The 25,016-nt window shown below is 38.8% G+C and overlaps 1 protein-coding gene across 1 annotated transcript in view; it reads right to left on the bottom strand.

Moving 5' to 3' along the window:
• Window positions 1-25,016, bottom strand: part of LOC126262284 (rho guanine nucleotide exchange factor 18) — a 628,397-nt gene that overhangs the window by 293,739 nt on the left and 309,642 nt on the right. The window contains exons 3-5 of the mRNA XM_049958802.1: window positions 12,063-12,230; window positions 8,394-8,485; window positions 793-961 (exon numbers count right to left, since the gene is read on the bottom strand). Coding sequence (XP_049814759.1) covers window positions 793-961; window positions 8,394-8,485; window positions 12,063-12,230 — 429 coding nt within the window. The remainder of the gene's footprint in view (window positions 1-792; window positions 962-8,393; window positions 8,486-12,062; window positions 12,231-25,016) is intronic.

The raw sequence follows: 25,016 nt of genomic DNA, 5'->3' as shown, positions 1-25,016 counted from the left end.
CTGCTGGAGTTGTTGTTGTTGTTCTTGTTGTTACGCCGGCAGAGGTCGCGTCCGAATTCTCGCGTGCCCTCTGGTGGACGGGACTCTACTTGCGGCAACTACCGCCCGTGACGCGCCTTGCCAATGTGCGCCTCCCGCGATCTTTCTGGTGGCTACTACAGCTTTAAGCATAGAACTGTTTGATTTACTGAGTGATAGCTCTTTCATGCCAGCCACACTGATACATCCTAAATCAGGAGCTGTGTTGTGCACTGTCTTCACTGCATTAGTGAATCCTTTGTGCTTACTAGTTACACTAGTGATTCAAATGCCCATATACATGAATGTATCTGAACTATTGCAACTAAGGTTCAAGAATCTCAAGAATAATCATTTGTACTTTGTTAAAATAAATCAACTGTTGCATTTTTTTGGAATTCATTACAAATTCTACAGCCAGACTGACTTCATGTCATCATCCAGCAGGTTGCTGCTACTTTGCTGCTACTTTCAAATAACCGCTCTGTGTGTTTTCTCGGGCAAATTTCCAGTGACATAATTCTACAACCGTCCCAAATGCTGTGTGTGTCGCTTATTAAACTTTAACTTCAACCACTCCGAATGGTGCCAGTACATTGCACCAGTCGAGGCTGCCTTGCCAGTGGCCCACTATGTCGAAGGACTACAGTATTCTGCAGCTGATGCTCACTCATGCACTTAATGAAACTCAGGATGTGTTTGTGACAATGTAACACAATTACACAATGCATTCTGATTTGCCAATACTTTTTTTATATATATATCAATGCATACCTTTTGTCTGTAGAGTTTCAGGGAAGCATGGGTTTACAGAAGATCCCAAGGGTGTGGGTTGTGTTGGTGATGAATTGAGTGAAGCCTCAACATCCAAGTCAGATGCACCTTCATTATTAAGAGATGGGCAAGAAGCACTCAGTCGGGAATACTGTGTCAGCCCCAAGATCTAAAAATAAAATAGCACATTATAATGAAAAATGTAAATCTGATTACAATACTGTAAAACTGTGTGGTGCTAAACATTTTCAGTATATAATGAATTACTATGTAACAAGCCAGTAGAATTAGTTATTGACATAGCACATTAAATATTTTTCATTAAAACCAAGCCAATAACAAGAAAAAGAAAAGATTCATGAAATTTTATCTCCAATAACTAGTATGGTAACAATAAATAGCCTGATATGAATACCTATTTTATCTTGCTCCACACACTCTCTGAAATCACATCTTCTTCCTCAGTACAGTTGTAGAAATAAAAAGAAAAGGGAGGTGTAAGTTTTTCACAGTCACATAGTTGAGGAGCATTAGAGCAGCAGTATGAGGGAAAGGGGGAAAAATGTTAAAATGTCAGTTGCAGAAATGAACATCAATCTAGCCCACTGTGGCAGTATATGAGTGTAAACTCTGTGAAATGAAGAAGGAAAAGACATGTTGTTTACAAAATGAAAAGACAGGGTGACTACGAATGTGATAGACACATAAAAAAGTTTTGGTAAACACATACAGAAATAGAAGTGTGAGGAAGCAGCAGACAATAGAAAGTGCTTGGATACAGCTACAATGTGTCGAGAAAGGATGGAAGTGCGAGACAAGAGGAAGTACGCTCTACACTGTAATTCTGAGAAAACTTTCACAAGTAAGATATTCTAAATTAGGAATGAGTTTTAACAACCATCCATACCTATGATATAAAGAATCTGTTAAACATTCACTTCTGATAATCAATATGTTCATATAAATTTGCAGAATTATGATGTGCTAGGCATTCGAGACAAAATACACACACACACGAGCTACAAACTCAGAGAGACAGTAGTAAGGTTATTTTGACAATGGCCAAGACTGATGTAACTCCTGGAATAAAGGATTTTTTCTTTTCGGGGAGGGGGGGGGGGGGGGCACTAAGACAAATACGATGAAGGATGAGGAGTTAAGAAGTATTTAGTTGCATCTTTACATCAAATATACAGTCATTTCAGTACTGCCAAGAGCAATAGTAAGATACCACATAGAAGTTAAAAAACAGAGACGACTGTTAACATCTTAGACCCATCAACAGTCAATAGCAATTCTTATCCTTCACCACTACATTATGGAACAATCAGTTTTTGAAAGTATTATTTCCAACACAAAAAATTGTAACAATGACAAAAGTATTAGTAGTGTACATTGTTCTGTATGTTGCTTAGTTTTAGTAATAGTTTCTTAAGATGAACAAAAAAAATGCTTACAGGTCATTCTATTTGTCTTATCATCAATAGATCATCATTATCATCAATACATATTGCAATGGTTTCTGCACACTTATGATAAGAACGACACATGACTTGGCAGTGGCAAAAGGGATTATTTGATTGGCTTGCTTTAAAGTTCATTTACTGAGATGGTGACACATTTCACAGATCTCTCACTGGATACCATACCAAAAACATATCAGGACAGGCTGATGTCCTTGTTGACAAGGGTCTATTTCACAATAGCAATTGGAAAAGAGTTGTGATGGACAAGGACCAATGGGGTACGTACTGTTGGTTATAAATGTTTGGTTAAAGTTTATAAACAGCACTCCACACTCTAACTTCAAAGTGTACATTGGTAACGCTTGTCACAAGTGGTCACTGGAAGTCATGATGCTCAAACATGTGATTTACTGTATATTCAATAACCAAATCATGTTTTCATTTTGTTCATGGAAGAAATACTAAGTTTTTAATGTAACAACAACCTTAACACACTAGGTGCTGAAGTGTGAAGAAACTACGAAGTTTCAGAGAAAAACACACTCTCTCTCTCTCTCTCTCTCTCTCTCTCTCTCTCTCTCTCTCTCTCTCTCTCACACACACACACACACACACACACACACACAGACACACACACACACATATATATATAATTTAACCCTGAGTTTTTGTTTTCTGCTTTTACTGCATCTTGGCATTTCTGTTAGTGATATATATACCATAGGACTCTTGACATGAGTAAACTGAAAATATTGTAAAATTGAATCAGCTATTAAGGTAGCATAAACCACTGGCTATGCTACGGACCAGTCTGTCATCTCAACCAAGATTTCAGTTTCACATACATTGGCCTCACCAAGACCCAACCAAACTTATACCTTCCAACCTAACCTAGATCTTGGGCTTCGTTACAGAGCAGTCTGTAGCCAGAAAGTAGATACTACCTTTGAAACGATATCGCTGGTAATATTTCAGCGCGCACACACACACACACACACACACACACACACACACACACACACACACACACAAAAGTTCCTTATATGCCAATAAAAGAAATTTCAGTCAATGGCAAAAGCAGAAAATGAAGAAAGGGCTATCCACATAACTAAATAATTCACACGCTATTGTCACACATGTATGTGATTATTTCATATGTTAATTGTCTTAAGTCAAATCCATTTCACATCTGTTCATTGGTTACCACATACAATCTTCCCCTTGGCTGCCTCCAACTTTACACACAGATGCGTTGCCAACATCTGCTATATATTGCAGCAGGTGCGTGGAATTTAGTAATGTTTAGCTAGCTGCTTCACTGTGCAAAAGAAACTGTTATGGAATGACAATTCTGATCATTTCAAAACCACTGCCGAATGAACATTCTAGACTGTATTGCATCTAGCTGGTCTGCAGGAGGAGCTGTGGGGCAAGTAGTTTCAAACTGATGTCTTCTACGTTCGAAACACTTTTCAAGTCTGAACCACAGAAAATCACTAGGACACTCATAACCATTCTTTGCCCAGTAAGGTTATCTGAAGCTAATAGACATGTAGGCTATTTATTTTATTTTATTTTACTTACATGTCAAGTGGTAGGACCAAATTGAGGAGCAAATCTCCAAGGTCATGGAACGTGTCAGTATGTGAAATTACAACATAAAAGTAATAACGGATAAGAATCAGCTTAATTTTTCAAGGAACTCCTCGGCAGGATAGAAGAAGTGACACAAGAGGAAACTCCAGTTTTGATTTGAAAGTGCATAGATTACTGCTAAGATTTTCGAATTTGTGTGATAGCCTATTGAAAATGGATGTAGCAGTATACCGCACACCTTTCTGCTCAAGAGTTAAGGAAGTCCGATCCAAACGCAGGTTTAATTTATGCCAAGTATTAACTGAGTGAAAGCTGCTTATTCTTGGGAATAAGCTAATATTGTTAACAAGAAATGACAGTAAGGAATATATGTATTGAGAGACCTTATCAAAATACCCAGACTCGTGAACAAAGGTCAACAAGTGGTTCACCACTCATTGCACAAAATGCCCGTTGCCGAGTCAAAAATATCCTTTTAGAATGGGAAGAGTTACCCAAAATTTAATACCATTCGACATGAGCAAATTAAAATAAGCAAAGTAGACTAATTTTTGTGTTGAGCGATCACTCGCTTCAGATACCATTCGAATAGCAAAAATGGCAGTATTAAGTCTTTGAACAAGATCCTGAACGTGGGATTTCCACGACAGCTCACTATCTATCTGATGACCTAGAAATTTGAACTGTTCAGTTTCACTAATAATATGCCCATTCCGTGAAATTAAAGCATCAGGTTTTGTTGAATTGTGTGTAGCAACTGTAAAAACTTAGTCTTACTGTGATTTAGCACTGACCACTGAGCGGTTCAAGGCGCTTCAGTCTGGAACTGTGCTGCTGCTACAGTTGCAGGTTCGAATCCTGCCTCGGACGTGGATGCATGTGATGTCCATAGGTTAGTTAGGTTTAAGTAGTTCTAGGTCTAGGGGACTGACGACCTCAGATGTTAAGTCCAATAGTGCTTAGAGTCATTTTTTTGTGATTTAGCATTAGTTTATTTCCTACAAGCCATGAACTTAGGTCATGAACTGCACTACTTGAAACTGAGCCAATGTTGCACACATCATCCTTCACTACCAAACAGAAATATTTTAGAGTTACCTGTAATACTAGAGGGCAATTCATTTATACACTACTGGCCATTAAAATTGCTACACCACGAAGATGAAGTGCGACAGACGTGAAATTTAACCGAAAGGAAGAAGATGCTGTGATATGCAAATGATTAGCTTTTCAGAGCATTCACAAGAGGTTGCCATCGGTGGCGACACCTACAATGTGCTGACATGAGGAAAGTTTTCAACCGATTTCTCATACACAAACAGCAGTTGACCGGCGTTGCCTGGTGAAACATTGTTGTGATGCCTCATGTAAGGAGCAGAAATGCGTACCATCAAGTATCCAACTTTGATAAAGGTCGGATTGTAGCCTATCGCGATTGCCGTTTATCGTATCGCGACATTGCTGCTCGCATTGGTCGAGATCCAATGACTGTTAGCAGAATATGGAATCGGTGGATTCAGGAGGGTAATACAGAACACCGTGCACGATCCCAACAGCCTCGTATCACTAGCAGTCGAGATGACAGGCATCTTATCCGCATGGCTGTAACGGATCGTGCAGCCACGTCTCGATCCCTGAGTCAACAGATGGGGACGTTTGCAAGACAACAACCATCTACAAGAACAGTTCGACGAAGTATGCAGCAGCATGCACTATCAGCTCGGAGACCATGGCTGCGGTTACCCCTGACACTGCATCACAGACAGGAGCACCTGCGATGGTGTACTCAATGTCGAACCTGGGTGCACGAATGGCAAAACGTCATTTTTTCAGATGAATCCAGGCTTTTGCAGTCTGTTGCTAAAGTAAGAGGTAAACCAACCGTGAGCTACTCCTCGTAGTCCATAATGGTCCAACTTCTGGAGCAATATTTTGTGATCAACACAATCAAATGCTTTGTTAGATCAAAAAATATGCCTGGTGTTTGAAACCTTTTGTGTAACCCATCCAGTACCTCACAGAGTAAAGAGAATATAGCATTTTCAGTTGTTAAAGGACTTCTAAAGCTGAACTGTACATTTGATAGCAAATTGTGTGATATAAAATGATCAATTATCCCTACCTACATAGCCTGTTCAATAACATTTCCCCCTTTTTATAGAGCGGCTTTACTACTGAGTACTTTAATCGTTCAGGAAACTGACCATTCCTAAAGGAAAAATTACAAATATGACTAAATACAGGGGTAACATTTCCAGCACAGTACTTTAATATTCTGATAGGCACTCCATCATAACCATGAGAGTCCTTAGTCTTCAGTGCTTTAATTACTGACTCAATCTCCCCCTTGTCAGTATCAGAGAGAAGTATTTTAGACATCAATCTCGGAAAGGCATTGGCCAAGACAGTTATATGATTCCCTGTAGAAACTAAAGTTTTATTTAATTCATCAGCAATGCTCAGAAAATGATTGTTAATTACTGTACATATATCTGATTTATCAGCAACAAAAATATTTTTACTACGAACTGACTTTATATCGTAGACCTTGTGCTGCTGACCAGACACTTCCTTCACAACTGACCATATGGTTTTAATTTTATCCTGTGAATTAGCTATTCTATTTGCGTAACACATACTCTTTGCCTTCCTAATAACATTTTAAGCACCTTACACTACTGTTGGTAATGGGCTACTGTAGCTTGATTGTGACTACTTCTAACATTTTGATATAATTCCCACTTTGTTCTACAAGATATTCTTATCCCACTAGTCAGCCACCCAGGCTGCCTATTACTGCTAGTACCCCATTTAGAACGTTCTAGCGGAAAGCAACTCTCAAAGAGCACGAGGGATATGTTAAAGAAAGCATTATACTTGTCATCTACGTTATTGGCACTGCGAACATCCTGCACCTCTTGTTTAGAAAACTCTCTATTGCTGTTGGATGAACTTTTCTATATAGTTTGTAATTAAATGTGACATGTGTTTGAGTACTACAGCCTTTTAGTGTTAAAATTTGTGCATCATGGTCTGAAAGGCCATTCACCATTTTACTAAAAGAATGCCCATCCAGTAATGAAGAATGAATAAAAATATTGTCTATGGCTGTGCTCCTGCTCTCCTGCACCTTCGGTGGAAGAAACACAATCTGCATCAGATCATATGAATTTATGAGATCTACCAACATCCTTTTTCTTGCACCATTATACACAAAATTTATATTGAAGTCACCACATACAACTAATTTCTGGTACTTCCTACAAAGTGAATCAAGAACCCTCTCTAGCTTGAGCAGAAAAGCTCTGAAGTCAGAGTTAGGGGATCTATAAACAACAACAATTAGAAGTTTAGTTTTACTAAATTCAACTGCCCCACACAACATTCAAATATCTGTTCAGCGCAGTGCCATGATACGTCTATGGATTCAAATGGAATCTTACACTCCTGTTCCTCTATCAACTTATTTCTACTACAGATTCTGCATTCCCAGTAGAGGATCTCACTATAATGCACATTGGCTTCCCCACTGCATTCCCCCTAATGAAAATGCTTTGAATAAATCCCACACCATAACCCACTACTCACAAACCTATGACAGAGTCCCACACTTCTCACTCATGGTAAAATTTTACAGTTACCGAAGTTCAGTTAAACCAGTAGAACTATTTATAGAACTAACGTATGGTGATCACTTTGTTTCAGTGTGGTGTAATGGCACACAGAGGCAGCTGCAAATTTTTAGAGATAAGATAAAAGATTAAAAGATTTCTTGACCACAAAAAAATCTTCACACATAAAAGAAATGCTAGACAGATTACACTAGTAAGACATACTAAATAATGGTACTGCACTACTCAATATAATTATGCAGAAGTACCTAATGTATAGACAATTGAACAAAACAGGAGAATATTTCAGTTTTCTCAGATGTAATCTTGCTCAAAATCTGATTGATAGGAAGGACTCACAGACATAATCAGTCTTTAATAACAAAGAAAACATAAAGAGTGGAAAATGGGTAAAATGAGATCGCAATACAATTGTGATACTTCAGATTCATCTCTTTCTTTCAGCTACTACTCTGTGTTTGCAATATTCTTCCTACCGTATAACTTGTCTATAGTACTTCTCCATCAGTGTTCACTTCCTTCCTAATCTAGTACATCACTGTTAACAGCAATTCTCTATAAACCATTTTCACATGGACAAATATTAATCTTTTATACATTTGATACATTATGTTGTCTGCCTTTTCTGTATCATATAATTAAACTGACAAAATGTTAAACCAGTTCATAGCCCACCTGCTTTCCTGTATCGTAAGACCCAAAGGTGATTCTGAACTAAACTGCTAAGTGTCATCATCTATGTAATGTTGTCACTCTAACAAAGCATTTTAATTGATAATTCCACCACCACCACCACCACCACCACCACCTCCTTTCCATATTTTCCCAACAAATAATCAAATTAACAACATGTTCAATAATTACGTTAATTGGTGTTCAAAGTTTATAAACAATGACACAAGCATACCTGAGCATGTATTGCATGAATTGCCTGTGTATTCAGGTCTCTCATCTGCTGCACATTTTCATGTATCTCATGGAGATGCTGCAAGTTGTCTTCTGAAAAATTATATAAAAGAACTAAGTATGCTTTAAGAACATACAGGTTACTTTATGATAAATAGCAAATACTCATGAAAAATAAAACAGCTTACCCCAACAGCTGTTTTAATGTCATACATAGCACAAAACTTTCAGAAATCACCAGGAGCCCACACATGACTTACTGATGTATACATCAGTAATAAAAAAGAACGAATAAATAAATAAAAAAATAAATAAATTTTCAACAATTCAAATTCAATTTTTGACTGTAATCAGGAACTTGCAGCCTTCACAGGACTGCTGATTGAACATTTGGGATCATCTTTGCATTTATCCAGGAGGGATGCGTCATACACAACAGTATTAGTTCACTCCTCTTCTGCATTTTATTCTTCTTGGCAGTTAACAATTTTTGTATGGGCCAGTCTACTGTTCACGTAATTTCTAATTTCGCCAAAATGTCATTTAAAATATCAGCTACAATGAACAGCATCTCTACTGATTTGAAAGGTGAAAGCTAGGGATATCTCCAGTAAAAAATGCATACTTAGTCTCCAAGTAAACTACACACGAGATCCCCGTTAAATGACATATTGGGACAACTGGTCCAGGAGGTTTCCCAAAATCAGTTATATAGCATCTCATTTTACATTCTTTTAACCCATTAACTATATATGTTTTTATTTTTTAATTCAGTGTAACTGCATACCGTTCAATACTATCTGACAGGAATAAATAGCATGTTCTGTGCTACTGTTTGTACTTTATCAAATACCAAGGCTGCAGCTTTCGTGGCCAGCCAACCACAGACTGGGCATGAAAATGACCGTAATCCAAAATACAAGTAGCTAATAGGTTAAACATTTTACCTGAGAATGGCTACACAACTGAATCATTGTAGTGCACAACATAAAAATAAAATGACAATGAATAACAGCTGATGCAGGGAACTTACTTTCTTTTTTAAGAAGTTTATGTCAACTGCAGACTCTGTTGCAACTAAATGATTTGAAATTTGTAGGGAAAGTTGCCTGGCCCGACTATCTAGTAGTACAGCCAGAGGTGATTTAAGGCCAGGATACAAATGGCTGCTTCGAGCGCCAAGCTGAGAGAGGCGTTAGAGGCAAGAAAGTGTAAAATCTGTGTACAGGGTACAAATAATTTGTTGAGAAAACTGATACAGCGCAAAGTATGCGATAACATTGGAGGAAGCAAAAACTTTCCAGTAAACTTGGGTCCACAATCGAGCCATCTGCTAAGTACTGCTAATGTACGATTACAAGATGCCATTGACTTCAGTATGAAACTAGTTAGCATAAATGCATTTGAAACACAATGATTTCAACTATGGCCTCACATAAATAGGCTCAAATTCCACCCAAGTCTGGATTTAACAAGAAATGGATCTACATCACCCTCCACAAGCCACCTAACAGTGTGTGGTGGAGGGTACTTCTGGTACCACTGAGTGACTTCCTCCCCCTCTCTGTTTAACTCGCAAATAGTATGTGGGACAAATTATCTTTGGATATTGGTTAGCCTTGGTATTCACTCTAATTTCTCAAATGTCACAGTAATAGTCATTTTGCAAGATGCGAGTCATAGGAAGTAATATCTTGTCTGACTCTTCCTGGAAAATGCTCTCTCAAAATGTTAATAGTATACCTCTCAATGATGCACAGTGCCTCTCTTGCAGTATCTGCCACTGGAGTTTGTTGATTGTGTCTGCGACGTTTTTGCAGTGACTAAATGATCCCATGATGAAATGCCCTGCTCTTTGTTGGATCTTCTCTATACTTTCTGTCATGCTTACCTGGTAAGGATTCCACATTCCATATTGATAAGAAGCAGTCAAATAAGTGCCTTGTAAGCCACTTCCTTCCTGGATTAGTTACATTTCCTTAAGATACTTCCTATGAATATATGTTGTTTCATGTCGTCATTCCATTCAAGGTCGCTCTGGATAGTTACTCCTAGGTATTTTATGGTAGAGGCTGTTTGTAGCAGTTTCTTACAAACAGTGTAGTTGTATAGTTGTGGCTTTCTTTTTCTATGTATGCACAATATGTTACATCTTTTTACAATCAGGATCAACCACCAGAGGGTGAACCATTCATCAATCCTCTGCAGTTCATTCCACAAACTGATATTCTTCTGGTGTTGCTACTTTGTTATAAACAACCATATCATCTGCAAACAGTTGCAAGGCTCTTCTGACACTTTCTAATAGATCATTCACATACACTGTACACAGTAATGGTCCTATCACGCTTCCTTCAGGAACAACAGTAATTACCTTATGTCTGATGATTTTGTTCAGTTAAGAGCGACGTTTTGAATTCTATCTGTAAGGAAGTCTTGAACCCAGTTGTAAATCTGGTCCCAGAGCCAGGAAGCTAATACTTTCTTCACTAAGCAACAGTGTGGGTTGGTGTCCAATGTCTTCCTGAAGTCAAGGAACACAGCAGCAACCTGAACAGCTTTGTCTACAATGCTATGGATCTCATAGAGCAAAAGAGTGAGCTGAGTTTTGCAAAATCTGCGTTTGTGGAATCCGTGTTGATTTTTGTAGAATTTTCATTCTCCAAAAAGTCGTAATTCTTGAACATTAACAATGCTTCATAATTTTTTGACTGACTGACACAACAGTTCAAGGCCTATAATTATGTGCATCAGTCCTACAACCCTTCTTGAAAATGGGAATGACCTGCACTTTTTTTCAATTGCTTGGTTCACTTTGTTACTATAGTCATCTATAATAAACTGTTGCTAGAAGAGGAGCAAGTTTTCTTGCATAATCTTTATAGAAAATCTTGTCAGTGTCTCATCTTCTCCTGATGCCTTTCCATTACTAATCAAATGTGACGTTCTCTTCTGTTCTGTGATGGGTTACTCTAAATATCTGTCATTTTGATGTTCGTATGATGATTGAAAGGAGGGACCATGTTATGACCTTCTACAGTTTTTGTACCAGTACGATCACTGAGTGAATAATAGAGGATTGCAAACTGATTACTGATTTTATGTAAGACCAAAAGGTTGTAGGGTTTTTACGCAAACTGGTTCAAAAAATTTTACTTTCATAGTCACTGAACACTTCTCTCATTGCTCTCCTTACACTTGTCTTCACTTTGTTCAGCTTTCATTTGTCAGCCAGGTTTTGACTTTTCTTGAATCTGTGATGAAGCTCTTTTTGTTTATGTAGGAGTTTTCTAACACAGCTATTAAACCAGGGTGGATCTTTCCCATCCCTTATGGCCTTGCTCTGAATATACTTGTTTATGGCATACTGAATGATTCTTTTGAATTTGTTCCATTTGTGCTCCAAATTTTTGTCCTCATCACTGAATATTTGATGGTGACTACTCAGATACTATGCTGTTTGTATCCAGTCACTCTTGCTAAGTAAAAGTATCTTCCTACCTTTCTTAACTTTCCTTGTAAAACCAGTAGTCATAGTTGCTATCATAGTCTTATCATCACTGATAAATATATTTAAGGAGGCACATGGAGATAATTTACATATTTAAATAATCTGGAAACATTGCAATATTACTGAATATCAGAGGTAAGTGCACAAACGGGGACTTACCCAGCACTGGATAGACTTTGGTACCAGGTGAATGAGGAGTGACACTAATCGTGGGAACTTCATGCTTATTAACTGCCATTGGTGCACCAGAGTTGGACTCAACGGACGGCTGGTCCTCTGACAAGTAGTCTGTGATCACATCTTCATCACTGTCATCTGGACATTCATCTGGAAGGAATGAAACAGCAGCCATGAATCATGTATGGGATGCCCACCTACTAAGTAAATGATGAAGTTACTAAAACACAAAACACAACACAAGACTAAAAAAGTGATGTACTAGAGGCCACAGATCAGACAGAATAGTATCCTGAAATGCCCGTACCATCCGATGACAGTTTTTATTCCCTTGGTCACAGCAGAGTAGAAAGACGGCCAGTTTAATGCCCAGGTGACACATGGAGATAACTGTAACATTTCTACACAGGACTTAATCACAGCTAGTAACAGTCGCTAGGGGCATCCAGCTGTGGTGCCCCAAGTGCCCGATTTGCATACAGGGTGGCCAGAGACAGTCTGGAAAGCTTGTAAAGTTGTTGCCGGGCAGTTGTGCTGAGGAATAATTGTTAAGGGAAAAATGTGATATGTTGCGCAGTTTCAGAGTTAATTAGCATCGAAGCTAGCCAATCTGCCCTTGATGCGTGCAAATTCAAGCAGTCTGCCAGATACAACTAGTGTCTGTTGTTCTCACAGTGTAGCAGAGAGCACACAAGATTGCTTGGCCTTTATTCATCTCTGATCCTTACTTCTGTCTCTTGTTCAATTTATGCATAGCTTTCTTGTTCAGTTTCAAGTAAACAAATGAAGCACATATTTGGCGACACTGTCTCTGGTGGGTCGCATTAATTTGTGTGTGCACCATAGTGAATTCTTTTTCTTAACAATTACTTCTCAGCACAACCAACCCAGCAACACGTAAAAGTTTATAGACTGTTTCTGACCACCGCATATAGTGCGTATCACAATTAGCAATGAAAAATGACACAGTAAAAACTTTATGATGCAAAAAGGGATTTGGGGGAGGGGGGGGGGGGGGCACTGAAACAAAAGTCGCTTGGGTGGAATCATGTTCTTGAACTGACCCTGAGTAGAAACAAACATCTGGATGATTCAACAATATCCCACTGTCTGTGAATTGTTTATGAGGAGTGGGTGAAGAGTGGAGGAAGCAAGCTCTGTCTCTATCAGACATATACTTGGAAAGGAGCTCTGCACAGAGAGCAAGTGCAACCTCCACACTCAGTATTGTCACTTTAGCTATCTTTGTGCTTTGCACAGAGCATCCGCTCTCATGGCGAGCAGTAAAATAAGTCTATCCAATGTGAGGCACACCTACTGCTCAGAAGGTATTAGGAACTGTTTTATCACTCATACTAATAGTAACACCAAGAACCATACAGAATTTGGCAGAGGGTTCACTTGCACCTTTCACCATTCTGCAGAACTAAAACGTGTACTTTTTGAAAATGCTGAGCACTTCCTGTCATAGAGGTGGAGTGGATACACGAATCATCAGCAACTTGATATGGTTGTAGCTATGAGCTCTTTAAAAGCTACTGCAAGGAAAAACAGTTTCATTACAAGAAAATCTGTCAACATCAACACAAGTTATGGCAGTTATAATTTCCAGAAATAGCTTGGTTCCCCTCAAAATGAAAAGTTGTTTTGAGTTGAATAGATGATGGTACAGTTGAGAAAATTAGATTGAGAAATGAAATGGATCTGTACTTTGACTGTGCAGCTTAAGTGAATCAGTCATCACTCAAATTCGTCTACGATTGTTAACATGTCAAATATAAGAATGGAGATCAAAGAAAATAATAGCCCTCCTCAAATGCTTCTAGCTGAGGAATTAGGAGACACCTTTGGTATTCTGTAAGAATATTGTTTAATCAAGTCCATGACTTGTGATATGTTATGTTTGAATTGCTTACTTGCGTTTACCCTCAACAAACAGGCACTGGCCTTTGTCTTCTCTATGATGGAATTCCCACTTTCTTTAGCTGTTTCCATCTTGGGTGTCACCAATGTATCTTCAGGTGCAAAAATGCTAACAAAATCTCCAGAAATGAGGAAATTACACCTACAGATCCATTCAGAGACTCAAGAAGTAATAAGTGAGACTAATGTACAAGACCATCTCATTTTTACAGTGTTCTTGCATATACTATTTGCAGATGTGTAGTGAGCTGCTTAAGACACATTAGCTAAGGAGTGTACATGTAAAGACTGCAGGGTCACTGCCATACCTCAGGCACCAGCCATCACAGCAGAATGGATGACACTTACACACTGATAATGAGAAACTGTTGGGAGTTCTCAGTTTTTGGAGGAGAGAGTCAAACGTGTCACTCACTGGTACCTGGTGACCACATACGGTCATTATCAGCACATTTGATCCAAAAATACAAAATGTGTCACATTTGACCTCTAAATCACACTGCAATTAATTGAGAAAAAAATGAAATTTCTTTCACAGTGAGAAGAACAAATAATAAGCAGGAAAACCTGTATTCTATTCAACAATGAACTCTAACATGGATTCTGGAAATAACAATAACTAAAATAATTGAAAATAAAGGGGAGAAAGTGTTTTTCAAAATTTTCTGAAAATTCTGAATAAAATGCCAGCATCAGCTGTACAACCGATTTCCATCCCCAAGGCCACTACCCATTGGTTGTGTGTCAGACATCCTGAGAGAACAAGGAATGACAATCAGTCGTTCTCAGGATGTCTGACACAAGCACTGGATAATAGCCTTGGAGGTCAAAATCAGTCACAATTTTTAAAACTGAAATAAAAAGATCAAAAATTATTTTGTGCAACTAATGCTGGCATTTTATTCAAAATCAATACTAAAGTTCTCGAACCTCCACTAACATGCTCCACATTCTGGACAAAAAAATTGTCTGAAAATTTTTCACATAGTAAGGATTTCAGACCGCAGTTCACTTGACAAAGAAAACAAATTTGAAAGTTGTTTGTTTCAATTCAGATACATTAGAACGACTACATTTAATGAGAATTGTTTTGGCCAGCATAGTGCTCTCCGTTGCTGATGCCCCTTCTAGTCATTTAGATTAAAATTTTCCACACACACTGGTTGACAACATTAGTGAGACGGTTGCTTCCTTCCTTTCTGTTACATCATTCTGTAATAATGTTTTCTGGTATGTAAAATGGTGTTAAAAGAAAATTATGTTGAAAAGCAGGAAAGAGATTGTCATGTATACTACTATGAGCATCTGGATTGAGCTCCACAGTGATTTAATTACCACGACCAAACAGGCAACAATTACAAGTGTCCAGACCCTAGTAAATTTCCTGTGGCTATCTACACTCATCAAGATTCCATTCAGAAAGCATATGGTGAAAAGGATACAAATTACAGAGTGTAAAAAAAGTGTGGACACTGAAGGTATTCAGAGATGAAGAACTGCCATTTGAGAATGAAGACAGGTATCAACTAGGCATTCATGTTACATGATATAAGAATAACACAGAAAATCTAAATCTGGAGATTGGACAGGGATTTTGATTTCCACCTTTAATGTGATTTCAGTATTGTGATCACCACACACCTCCTTCATCTGTGAAAAATGAGTTCATAAGTATTTTTCTACTTCTTGTGATATTCTTAAATCTCGTTAGAAAAATGCTTACCTCTAATAACACAGTATCTCATCATGTCTGGGATTACAGCACAATTTCACATATACATATTAACAAAAGTCAGGGTGAAGAAATAAAAACTTTGTGGTTTGCTGTTAACACTTTAAATCAATCAAGGATGACAAACACCATGAAAGAGGGCTTGACTGGAACTTCACAAGAAGCTATAAGATAAACACCAACAGAAGTAAAACAAGGATAATAGAATATAGCCAACCTGTATCATGTGATGCTGAGGGGATCAGAATATGAATTGAGACACTGAAAGTAGTAGATAAGTTTTGCTCTTTGGACAGTAAAAAAAAAAAAAAAAAAAAAAAAAAAAACTGATGATGGGCAAAGTAAAGAAGATATAAAATGCAGACTGGCTATTGCAAGAAAAGTATTTCTAGAGAGGAATTCATTAAAATCTAATACAAATTTAGGTGAAGATCAAGTGAGTAGATTGAGGAACTAACAAAGAGGTATGGAATGAAATTGGGGAAAAAGAAACAGGGACGCACCACTGAGGAATTATCAAAATGGGATGGAAGACAGTAGCTGTGCTGTTCATGTACAGACAAAAAAAGATTGCAATTTCAGAAAAACTGAATGATTATTCAACACAAAAGCCTTCACAAATTGAGCAAATCAATAACACATTGGTCCACATCTGGCCCTTATGCAAGCAGTTATTCAGCGTGGCACTGATTGATAGAGCTGTTGGATGTTCTGGAGAAATGCAGTGTAAATTTCTGTTGCATCCTCCTCTGGGTATCTATTAACCATAATTTGAAGGCAGCAGCCATCAGTGGTATTGTTGGCCAAATGCAACCACTACAAAGCAGATATCCAATCTTTGTGTGTCATGATGGTGGCTGAATGTTCCAATGACATTGTTGCATGTAGTGTATGCCAATTCAGCAGGAGCTTCCTGTGCTGACAACTGTTTTTACCCTAAGGTGGTAAAGCACACACAGTTTAAGTCTGAGTTGATCCTCCGACGTATACTGACAGACTGAACTGTGTACACAAAGCACACTGCACTGTTCACTGTATGCTTCACTTTTACCCCCATTACATAGATGGCTATATGTAGCAACTGTCAGAAGAGTATTGCTAAAGAGGTTTCGGAATATACTCGTACATAAATTTAAAAAAAATGGGTATATCATGAGAAGTGTGCATTTTTTTTTTTAAGACTTTATCATGCAAAAGTCAGAACAATCAGATATTTCAATACACACTTTCACTGCTGGGTAGAATGGAACTCCTGTTTTCAGAAAAAAGTATCACGTTCAATTATTAATAACAAATGTTGATTTATAAACGAATGCATACAAGAACAGTGGCAATGTATAAATAAATATATGGTATCATACCATGAATATGTGTTCTCACATCGCAAATACGTATTTTCTTGGGTTGTTGAGGTATATTTTCTCACGGATTTCAAATTAGGTTTTTTTATGATAATAATACACCATATCTAGCCACATATTTTGTTTTCGTATGAAGTCCACAGCATTCCGGAACTACAACTACATTTTCCAAGACAACATTGCTTTTTTTAGCTAAAAACAATCTACTTCTCACTGATCTCAGCTGAGGGGCTTTTCTCGTAAAAGTAGTAAATATATCGTTGATTTACTAATAGGCGATAACCTGGAACAAATGTAACGCTCAACGAAGCCAATGTAGTTTTCACCTGTGCCAATTATAGTGTGACAAGATATTGCAGCTTTCACATTGCTGTACTGCCCGACTATGCGATGATACGTGAGAAAGTTTAGTTGTAATATATGAAATTTGTAACTTTAATAGTGGCAACTATTTATTTACAGCTCAAATAGATACATGTTTCACAGTTTTACTGACCATCAAAGTAGTCACCAGTATTGTGTATAACCCATTGCCAGTGAATGTGGAAGGCGTAGGATACCCTTAGCAGTGCCAGATGTACTGACAGCTTGAATGGCATGGTCTATTGCTCGACGAATTTGTAGCAGTTCTGAAGCGAATGCTGTGAAGTATTTCCTTCAGTTTAGAAATCGAGCTGAACTCACGAGGGCTTAAGTCAGTGGAGTGCATTAGGTGGTACAGCATGTGGCAGCTCCATCATTCAAACAAATCAGTAACAGCTTGCACTGTACATGCTTGAGCATTGTCCTGCAAAATGATGGTTACGTCCTGCAGAAAGTGTCATCACTTCTGTCTTTGGAACACAACCTACGACCAGCTTAGAGACAGAAATGATGACACTTTCTGTGGGACCTGACAATCATTATGCAGGAGAATGCTCAAGGACGTACAGTGCAAGCTGTTACTGATTTGTTTGACTGATGGGGCTGTTAAGTGCTATACAACCTACTGCACTCCCCTGACTTAAGCCCTCATCAGTTCAACTCGATTTCTGAACTGAAGGAAACACTTCAAGGCATTCGCTTCAGAACTGCTACAAATTTGTTAGGCAATAGAACGCGTCGCCCGAACTGTCAACACAACTCGCACTACTAAGAGTATCCTACAACTTCCACATCGCTGTCAACGGGTTATACACAATGCTCGTAACTACTTTGAAGGTCAGTAAAACTCTGAATCACATATCTATTTTGTACGAGCTGTAAATAAATATATGCCACTATTAAAGTTCCAAGCCTTGTAGTAAATGTTAAAGAGATTATATGTGAAATTAAATTTTTTGTCCATGTAATACAACATTACATGAACCTTAATATCTAAACTGTCTTTTTTCTGTTTCAAATCGAGAGTGCAGATGACACAATGTGCCGACAACAGAAGCTTCGCTGCAACAGCTATCAATGCTGAGCTGGCCACCGCCACGGCTCACTCTACAGCCAGAGACTGAAAGAAAATCCCGCAGTTCACTGTTTCTGACTCCACCATTAATTAGAAAAAAAACATTGAAGCAATAAAACAGATGGAAAACTTTATGTAATGCAATCCAATATGCCATGCTACTTGTAATGCTTGACTTCTAACTTTGAGTTTACACGCACTATTATTACGATTTACAGTATATATGTCCATATGAACCTGCAACAACAGCAAATTATATTGTACTGAGGGAGGTTTTTTTTTTGTATCTATAGCTGATATTTCCCATGAAAATGGAAAAGGAAATACCGCAATAAGCATGCTCGCTTGAATGAAATATCAACAGCCAAAAATACAAGGGAAAGATATAATGTACATGAGCCGTTCAATAAACATAAAAAGTATATTGGAAAAATGTTAATGAAATGCCTTCTCTGAGACTAGACTGAGTCATCCACAGGAGACATACAACGAATCAAGAGGAATATAGTTTATTCTTACTACGATAAACGAAGCTGCGGCCTACGCACTGGTGGAAATTATTGTTTCGAGCACGGACATTACAAGTAAATAAAATCTCGTAAAGCCAAACGTAATGCTGCTCATGAGGAGAACACGACAAATGCCATCACCCTGTTTCCCAGAAACTTCGTTCCGTGGAACAAGTGTCAAAACAAGCGAACATGTGTCTCTGCTTTTCCATAGATACGCAACAGTTTCTGAAAAAACAACGGTCAGAATTTTAGAGATACTATATATGCCTTTTACTGCGTGGTATCTCCAGACAAAGTGACTGCACTGTGGCTAACGTTGTAGCTTTTGAATTTTGCACTCCGTATTCGAAACCTGATTACTACTTTTATTTTTCATTTATATATCCACGTCTGCAAAAGATTAGTATACAAATGTTTTCCACTGCATACTGATATAACGTTGTTCTTGTTCGTCTACTAATTGTATGTCACATGAATGAACTGAAAAAAAAAAAAGATGAGAAAATTATCTGAAACTTATTTAGGTTAAATTCTTGTAATGTACCTTGACTCATAATCAATGGCAAGCAACACTTTCCGAAAAACTGATCCGTTATACATGGTTTGCCGCGAAATTATTGCCAATGCGTGAAATCTCTAGCGATGTTAAATACGCTTCTTTCCCAAGTGAGATACAGACGAAGAAACGTCACTGTGGTAAACCTGCCTTTGCGGGATGCTTGTGGAGTTCGGAATGTGTGTATTTCCAATGTTCCTATGATTGGTATCGTCAAAGGGAATGCACCAAATCTTTCTGAAGAATAAAGAAATGAACAGAATATAAGCACTGATATGAGAACGAAATATCAGTATATAAGAATTAAAAAAAAAAAAAGATTGTAACCCCTTAACATACCATACACACATGTGTTATAAAAGTATGACACTTACTGTGAAATCCAGTTGTAATTTAACAATTGATACAAAATCCTTGTGTGTCCTAATCTGATAAGAAACATTTGTGTAGTAACCTTCTACGAACATGGGTAGATAAATCGAAATAATAAAAATAAAATAAATAAAACAATAATCGCGTTTCGAACAGGGGACACAAAATTAAGAAGCCACTGAGCCATCATTTTGTCTACAGATATTGTGCGGTAAGAAGCACATAAGTAACTCGAAAATTTTGAGCGTCCTTATATCAGAAACGATCGAGTACATACGGATAAGCCGAGACACGTGTTTACTTATTTTGATCCCTCTTTCACTGAGCGAAGTTCCTGGGAAATCGGACGATGGTACTTGTTGAGTTCTTCTACTTAGTCCACAGCCAAGATCCAAAACAAGAATTGCGAATAAGTACTTTTCTTTTCTGTTGATCCATTATGGGCATGGCACAGCGGCTGATCAAATATTTTAACAATGAAATTCGCCAAACAGCCGTGCAATTGAAATGTTATTTCATTTCATTTTATTTCTGCTAGCAGCTTCGGCAATTCATTATGCCATCTTCAGGCCCCATATGTACCTCTCCAAAATAACCGATATTGGCATACTGGGGCCATATTTTTCTGATGTAATGAATTCGTGCTTCCTTCAAAGACTTGACTGAACTCTCGCAGTCAAGTCTTCGAAGGAAGCACTTGAGCTATGAATCCACGATATTCAGAAACATATGGACCCCAGGACGCCAATATCGATTATTTTTTGGAGGTGCATAGGGGACCTGAAGATAGCACAATGAATTGCCGAAACTGGTAGCGAAAATAAAATGAAATAGTATCTGAATTAGACGGCTGTTTGGCGAATTTCATTGTTAAGAAGGTACTTTTATTTGCTCGCGTCCCGAGCGGACGTTCACTGACACGCTATTTCCACGATGCACCTTGGACGCGCGAAAGACTGCCTTCGTCCGAATAGGTGTTAGAAATTTCAATTGGCTGTACGCGATATGTTGATAACCCAGTTGGCAGTTGCCTCCTCCACTTACGATGCGAGCACTGTGATGGTAGGTATCTTGGCTGCTGGACGCTAGCAAACAGACTGGGGTGCCAGTGCCGCCCGCATAACGGCGCCCACTGCAAGCGGGCATGCGGTTGCTTAGTGGAAGCGATAGCGCCTATGGTCGTCGGTGTATACTATTATCAAGGACTTCGCAAAGGGCGTTTATTGAATAGCAGTTACGGTTCACTGGCAGGATGGTACTAAAATGCCGTCACAATAGAAAGGAGTCTGCTTACGTAGCACTTGTGCAGCTCGTTCTAGAAAACTGCTCAAGTGCTTGGGTTATGCGCTAAAGAGGACTAACAGGGATAATGAACTTATACAAACAAGGGCACGACGAATGGTCACAGGCTTGCTTCCCCACGGGAGATCGTTTCTGAGACGGTAGGAAACACGAATGGCAGTTTGCTGCATATGGACCTCAGTTAACCCGCAAAAAAGCTACTTATAGACCTTCGAGAACCAGCTTTAAGTGTGGAATCCATGAATATACTACAATCACCTATGTGCCTCTCCCGCAGCGATCACGAAGAAAGGATTAGTTACAGCGCGCAAAGAGCCATTTAAGCTATCATGGTCCCCGCACTCCGTATATGAATGTAAACGAAAGACGCCTTAATAACTGGGAAGTACCCTTTGCAATATACTTCAAAGGCGTTTGCAGAGCATAAACGTACACATACACCTACTACTCCAGAGGAAAAGTGGAGCAACCGCTTAAATAATTTTGTCTCACTTTCGACTAAGTTCAAAAACGAAAATGGCAACAGAGCCAAGATGGCGTTACAGAAAGCAAACATTACTCATTACTCACAGAGTCATCTGTATTAGGATTGCTGAAATTAAAAGAATGTATGACAGAAACTGAATCAATATCAGCGATAACCGTTCAAGAATGCTGAGCCTGCAATGTAATGTGACTAATGACGAATTGTGCCTGGCCAGTTTTCGCCGCAATCTCACTGCCTTCATCCCCATCGGCCATTCATTTAATATCCGCGAATCAAATTTGACATTTTTGCCTGATGAACGTCTATGTGTGCATCTTAACACCAAATGAAAAAGGAGAAAGAAATATTCCTGGTTAAGGCAGTGAGAACAGGCTTGTAAGCTTTTTCTCGAATGAGTAAGAGTTATACTATCTCATTTTCTCCCTATTTCTGGACTTTTTTTTATCATTATGCTAATTGTTGCTACATTGAAAACATTTCTGTTAGACTTTCGTGGAACATGCTCTGTTCTTTTCTTTTACCTATTATGTTTTTTTGGATTTTCTATCAGCGAGAAGAAAATGATTTATGTATTAACCTAATCTGTTTTCTGTCTTATATAAGATGGTTCACGACCGAAACCGGTAGATATTGAGTTCAAATAAAAGCAGCCGATGGTTAAAATTCGTTTCTTCTTCTAATTTTTTGCCCGGGGAAGGGCAGTATATTCCTGGTGTCAGGGTAATAACAGAACTGCTTGGGCGCACGATACTGAAGCCTTCAGTGGTCATACTAAAAGTCTCGAGAGCTAAATGGGGTTAAACTGAGTAAAAACACTGAAAAATTGTGGAATAATGCGAGAGAATATTTATTAAAACTTCTCTTGTGAAACAAACACACTATAAACTTTGTCAGTTTTTAAAAGGTGGATAAAACGAAAGGAAAGAGCTAAAAAAAAAAAGTATTGAACTCTGAGGTGACAGAAGTCATGGGATAGTGATATGCACACATATAAATGGCTCTAGTATCGTTTACGCAAGCTATAAGAAGGCAGAGATGTCTGTCACATGTACTGAGGTGATTCATGTGGTTTCCGAGGCGTTTGTGGCCGAACGACAGGAATTAACAGACTTGGAACGGGCAATGCTAGTTGGAGCTAGACGCACGGGACATTCCATTTCGGATATGTATAAGGAGCGTGTTGGAAATACCACATTTCAGGCATTACCCCCTCTCATCACGTACAACGCAGTGCCAGACGGCCTTTACTTAACAATCGAGAGCAGCGGCGTTTGCGTAGAGCTGTCAGTGCTAACAGACAGGCAACAATGCATGAAATAACCACTCAAAATCAACGTGCGACGTACGACGAACGTATACGTTAGCACAGTGACACGGAATTTGGCGTTAATGGATTTTGGCAGCAGACGACAGACGCGAGTACCTCTGCTAACTGCACGACATCGACTGCTTGGAGACCATTCGGAGCCATTCGTGGACTTCGTCTTCCTAAACAACGCTTGAATTTTTATGGATGACAATGCGCCATGTCACCAGGCCAGAACTATTCTTGACTGGTTTGAAGAATATTCTGTACAATTCGAATGAATGATTTGGCTATCCACATCGCCCGACATGACTCCCATTGAACATTTATGGGACATAATCGAGAGACCAGTTCGTGTACAACATGCTGCAGTGGCAACACTTTCCCAATTATAGACGGCTATAGAGGAAACATGGCTCAATATTTCTGCAGGGGACTTCCAACGACTTGTTGAATCCATGTAAGGTCGAGTTGCTGCAATACGCCGGGCAAAAGGAGGGCCGACACGAATTAGGAGGTATCCCATGACTTTCGTCACCTCAGCGTATAGCAGACAGATGTAGTTGGCTGATTTCCAAACGACAAAGGACGCGCCATCTATTCTGCAACACACTAAAACGTCCATCCTAACACTTTAGGCTGGAGTACGGACAACTCATAAAATTTTAAAATATGTACCACACTTCTCTTGTCATCAGCTAAAATAGAGGGCAGGCCTCTCAAATTTACTGCTGCTACTCGTCAGAATAGCAAACACTGTTAAAATATGATGTATTGAAACAATTCACAAGTCCCACGAACAACGGGGTCCTCTCGCTGGTGCGAGAAGTCATGGGCCAGAGGAGTACGACCTATACGGAGACGGTTCACTGTCACTCCACCCCACCTCTGTGAGCGGAAGGAGGATCGGTGTGGTCGGACAGTTGGTTTCACAGAACATAACTTATTTTCCGACACTTCAAGCCACTCCGTCTCTGAATGGATTACTACCGGCTCAACAGTGAAGGAATGACTCATAAAGGGACAGCGTACGTGTATGCTGTATGCCGCTAATAAGCTTCCTGGGTTGCAATATCAGCGTGCCTTGGTAACCAGCAGAATATTACTTCCTCTCCTTGTACCAGGTCCTCTACTGACTTCGTTCCCCTAGTGGAGATATCCCTGCTTAGACTGTGGGAGAACATGTACCAGTAGCGTTCGTGAATCGTTCTTAGAAACATCGGTGATCGTGGTTTAGGCGAATATTCGTGAAAAACAGTAAATCTGGGTTTCAGTCTCACTCTGGTAGAGGTTTTCATTCGTCATTGTACATTCATTACATGGACGAATGATGTAAAAAAAGATCTCTAATGGTTGTTGCTTAGTCTTGTTTTTAGTGTGCTGAATCCTAACATAACAACAAAAATGTCGTATTATCAACCCTTTTTACAATTAACACACAACATGATATAAAAAGCATTTTACTCGTTTTAAAAGATACAGACTTCACGGTCTACTTCAATTAACAACAACATGAAGCTGAAACTTCGGTGGCTGTGGTTCTAATGGTTAGTATATATTGGAAATACTATGAGTAGCTCACTGGCTCCTTTCTCTTTTTGCAAGAACCTGGCAAAACAAAAACAAAAGAAATCTGTTACCACTTATTGGGCATAATGAAACAGTTTGTGAAAGCCTTAGCCCCGAGATGGAGACTGTTTCAGAAGTCTCTGCGGGATGTTTCCTCGTTTGTCAGAGGCGAAACTGAAAGAAGGGGAGATTGACGAACCTGACATTCGAGAAACGCTATTCGATTCAGTCTGTGTATCAAAAATGATTAACTGAGAGGGAGGCTTAGGTATCACACAAAAAGGCTGCCGCAAAGTTCTTAGGCAATGAAAATGCCCACATATTTCTATTGAACCCCACATACTGGAAAACTGACTGATGAACCTCAAGATTCACTTT

The sequence above is a fragment of the Schistocerca nitens genome, chromosome 6, assembly GCF_023898315.1.
Source record: "Schistocerca nitens isolate TAMUIC-IGC-003100 chromosome 6, iqSchNite1.1, whole genome shotgun sequence".
NCBI classification, from domain to species: Eukaryota; Metazoa; Arthropoda; class Insecta; order Orthoptera; family Acrididae; genus Schistocerca; species Schistocerca nitens.
Note: the sequence above shows the minus strand (reverse complement) of the source record. Positions and strands in the feature narration are given on the sequence as shown.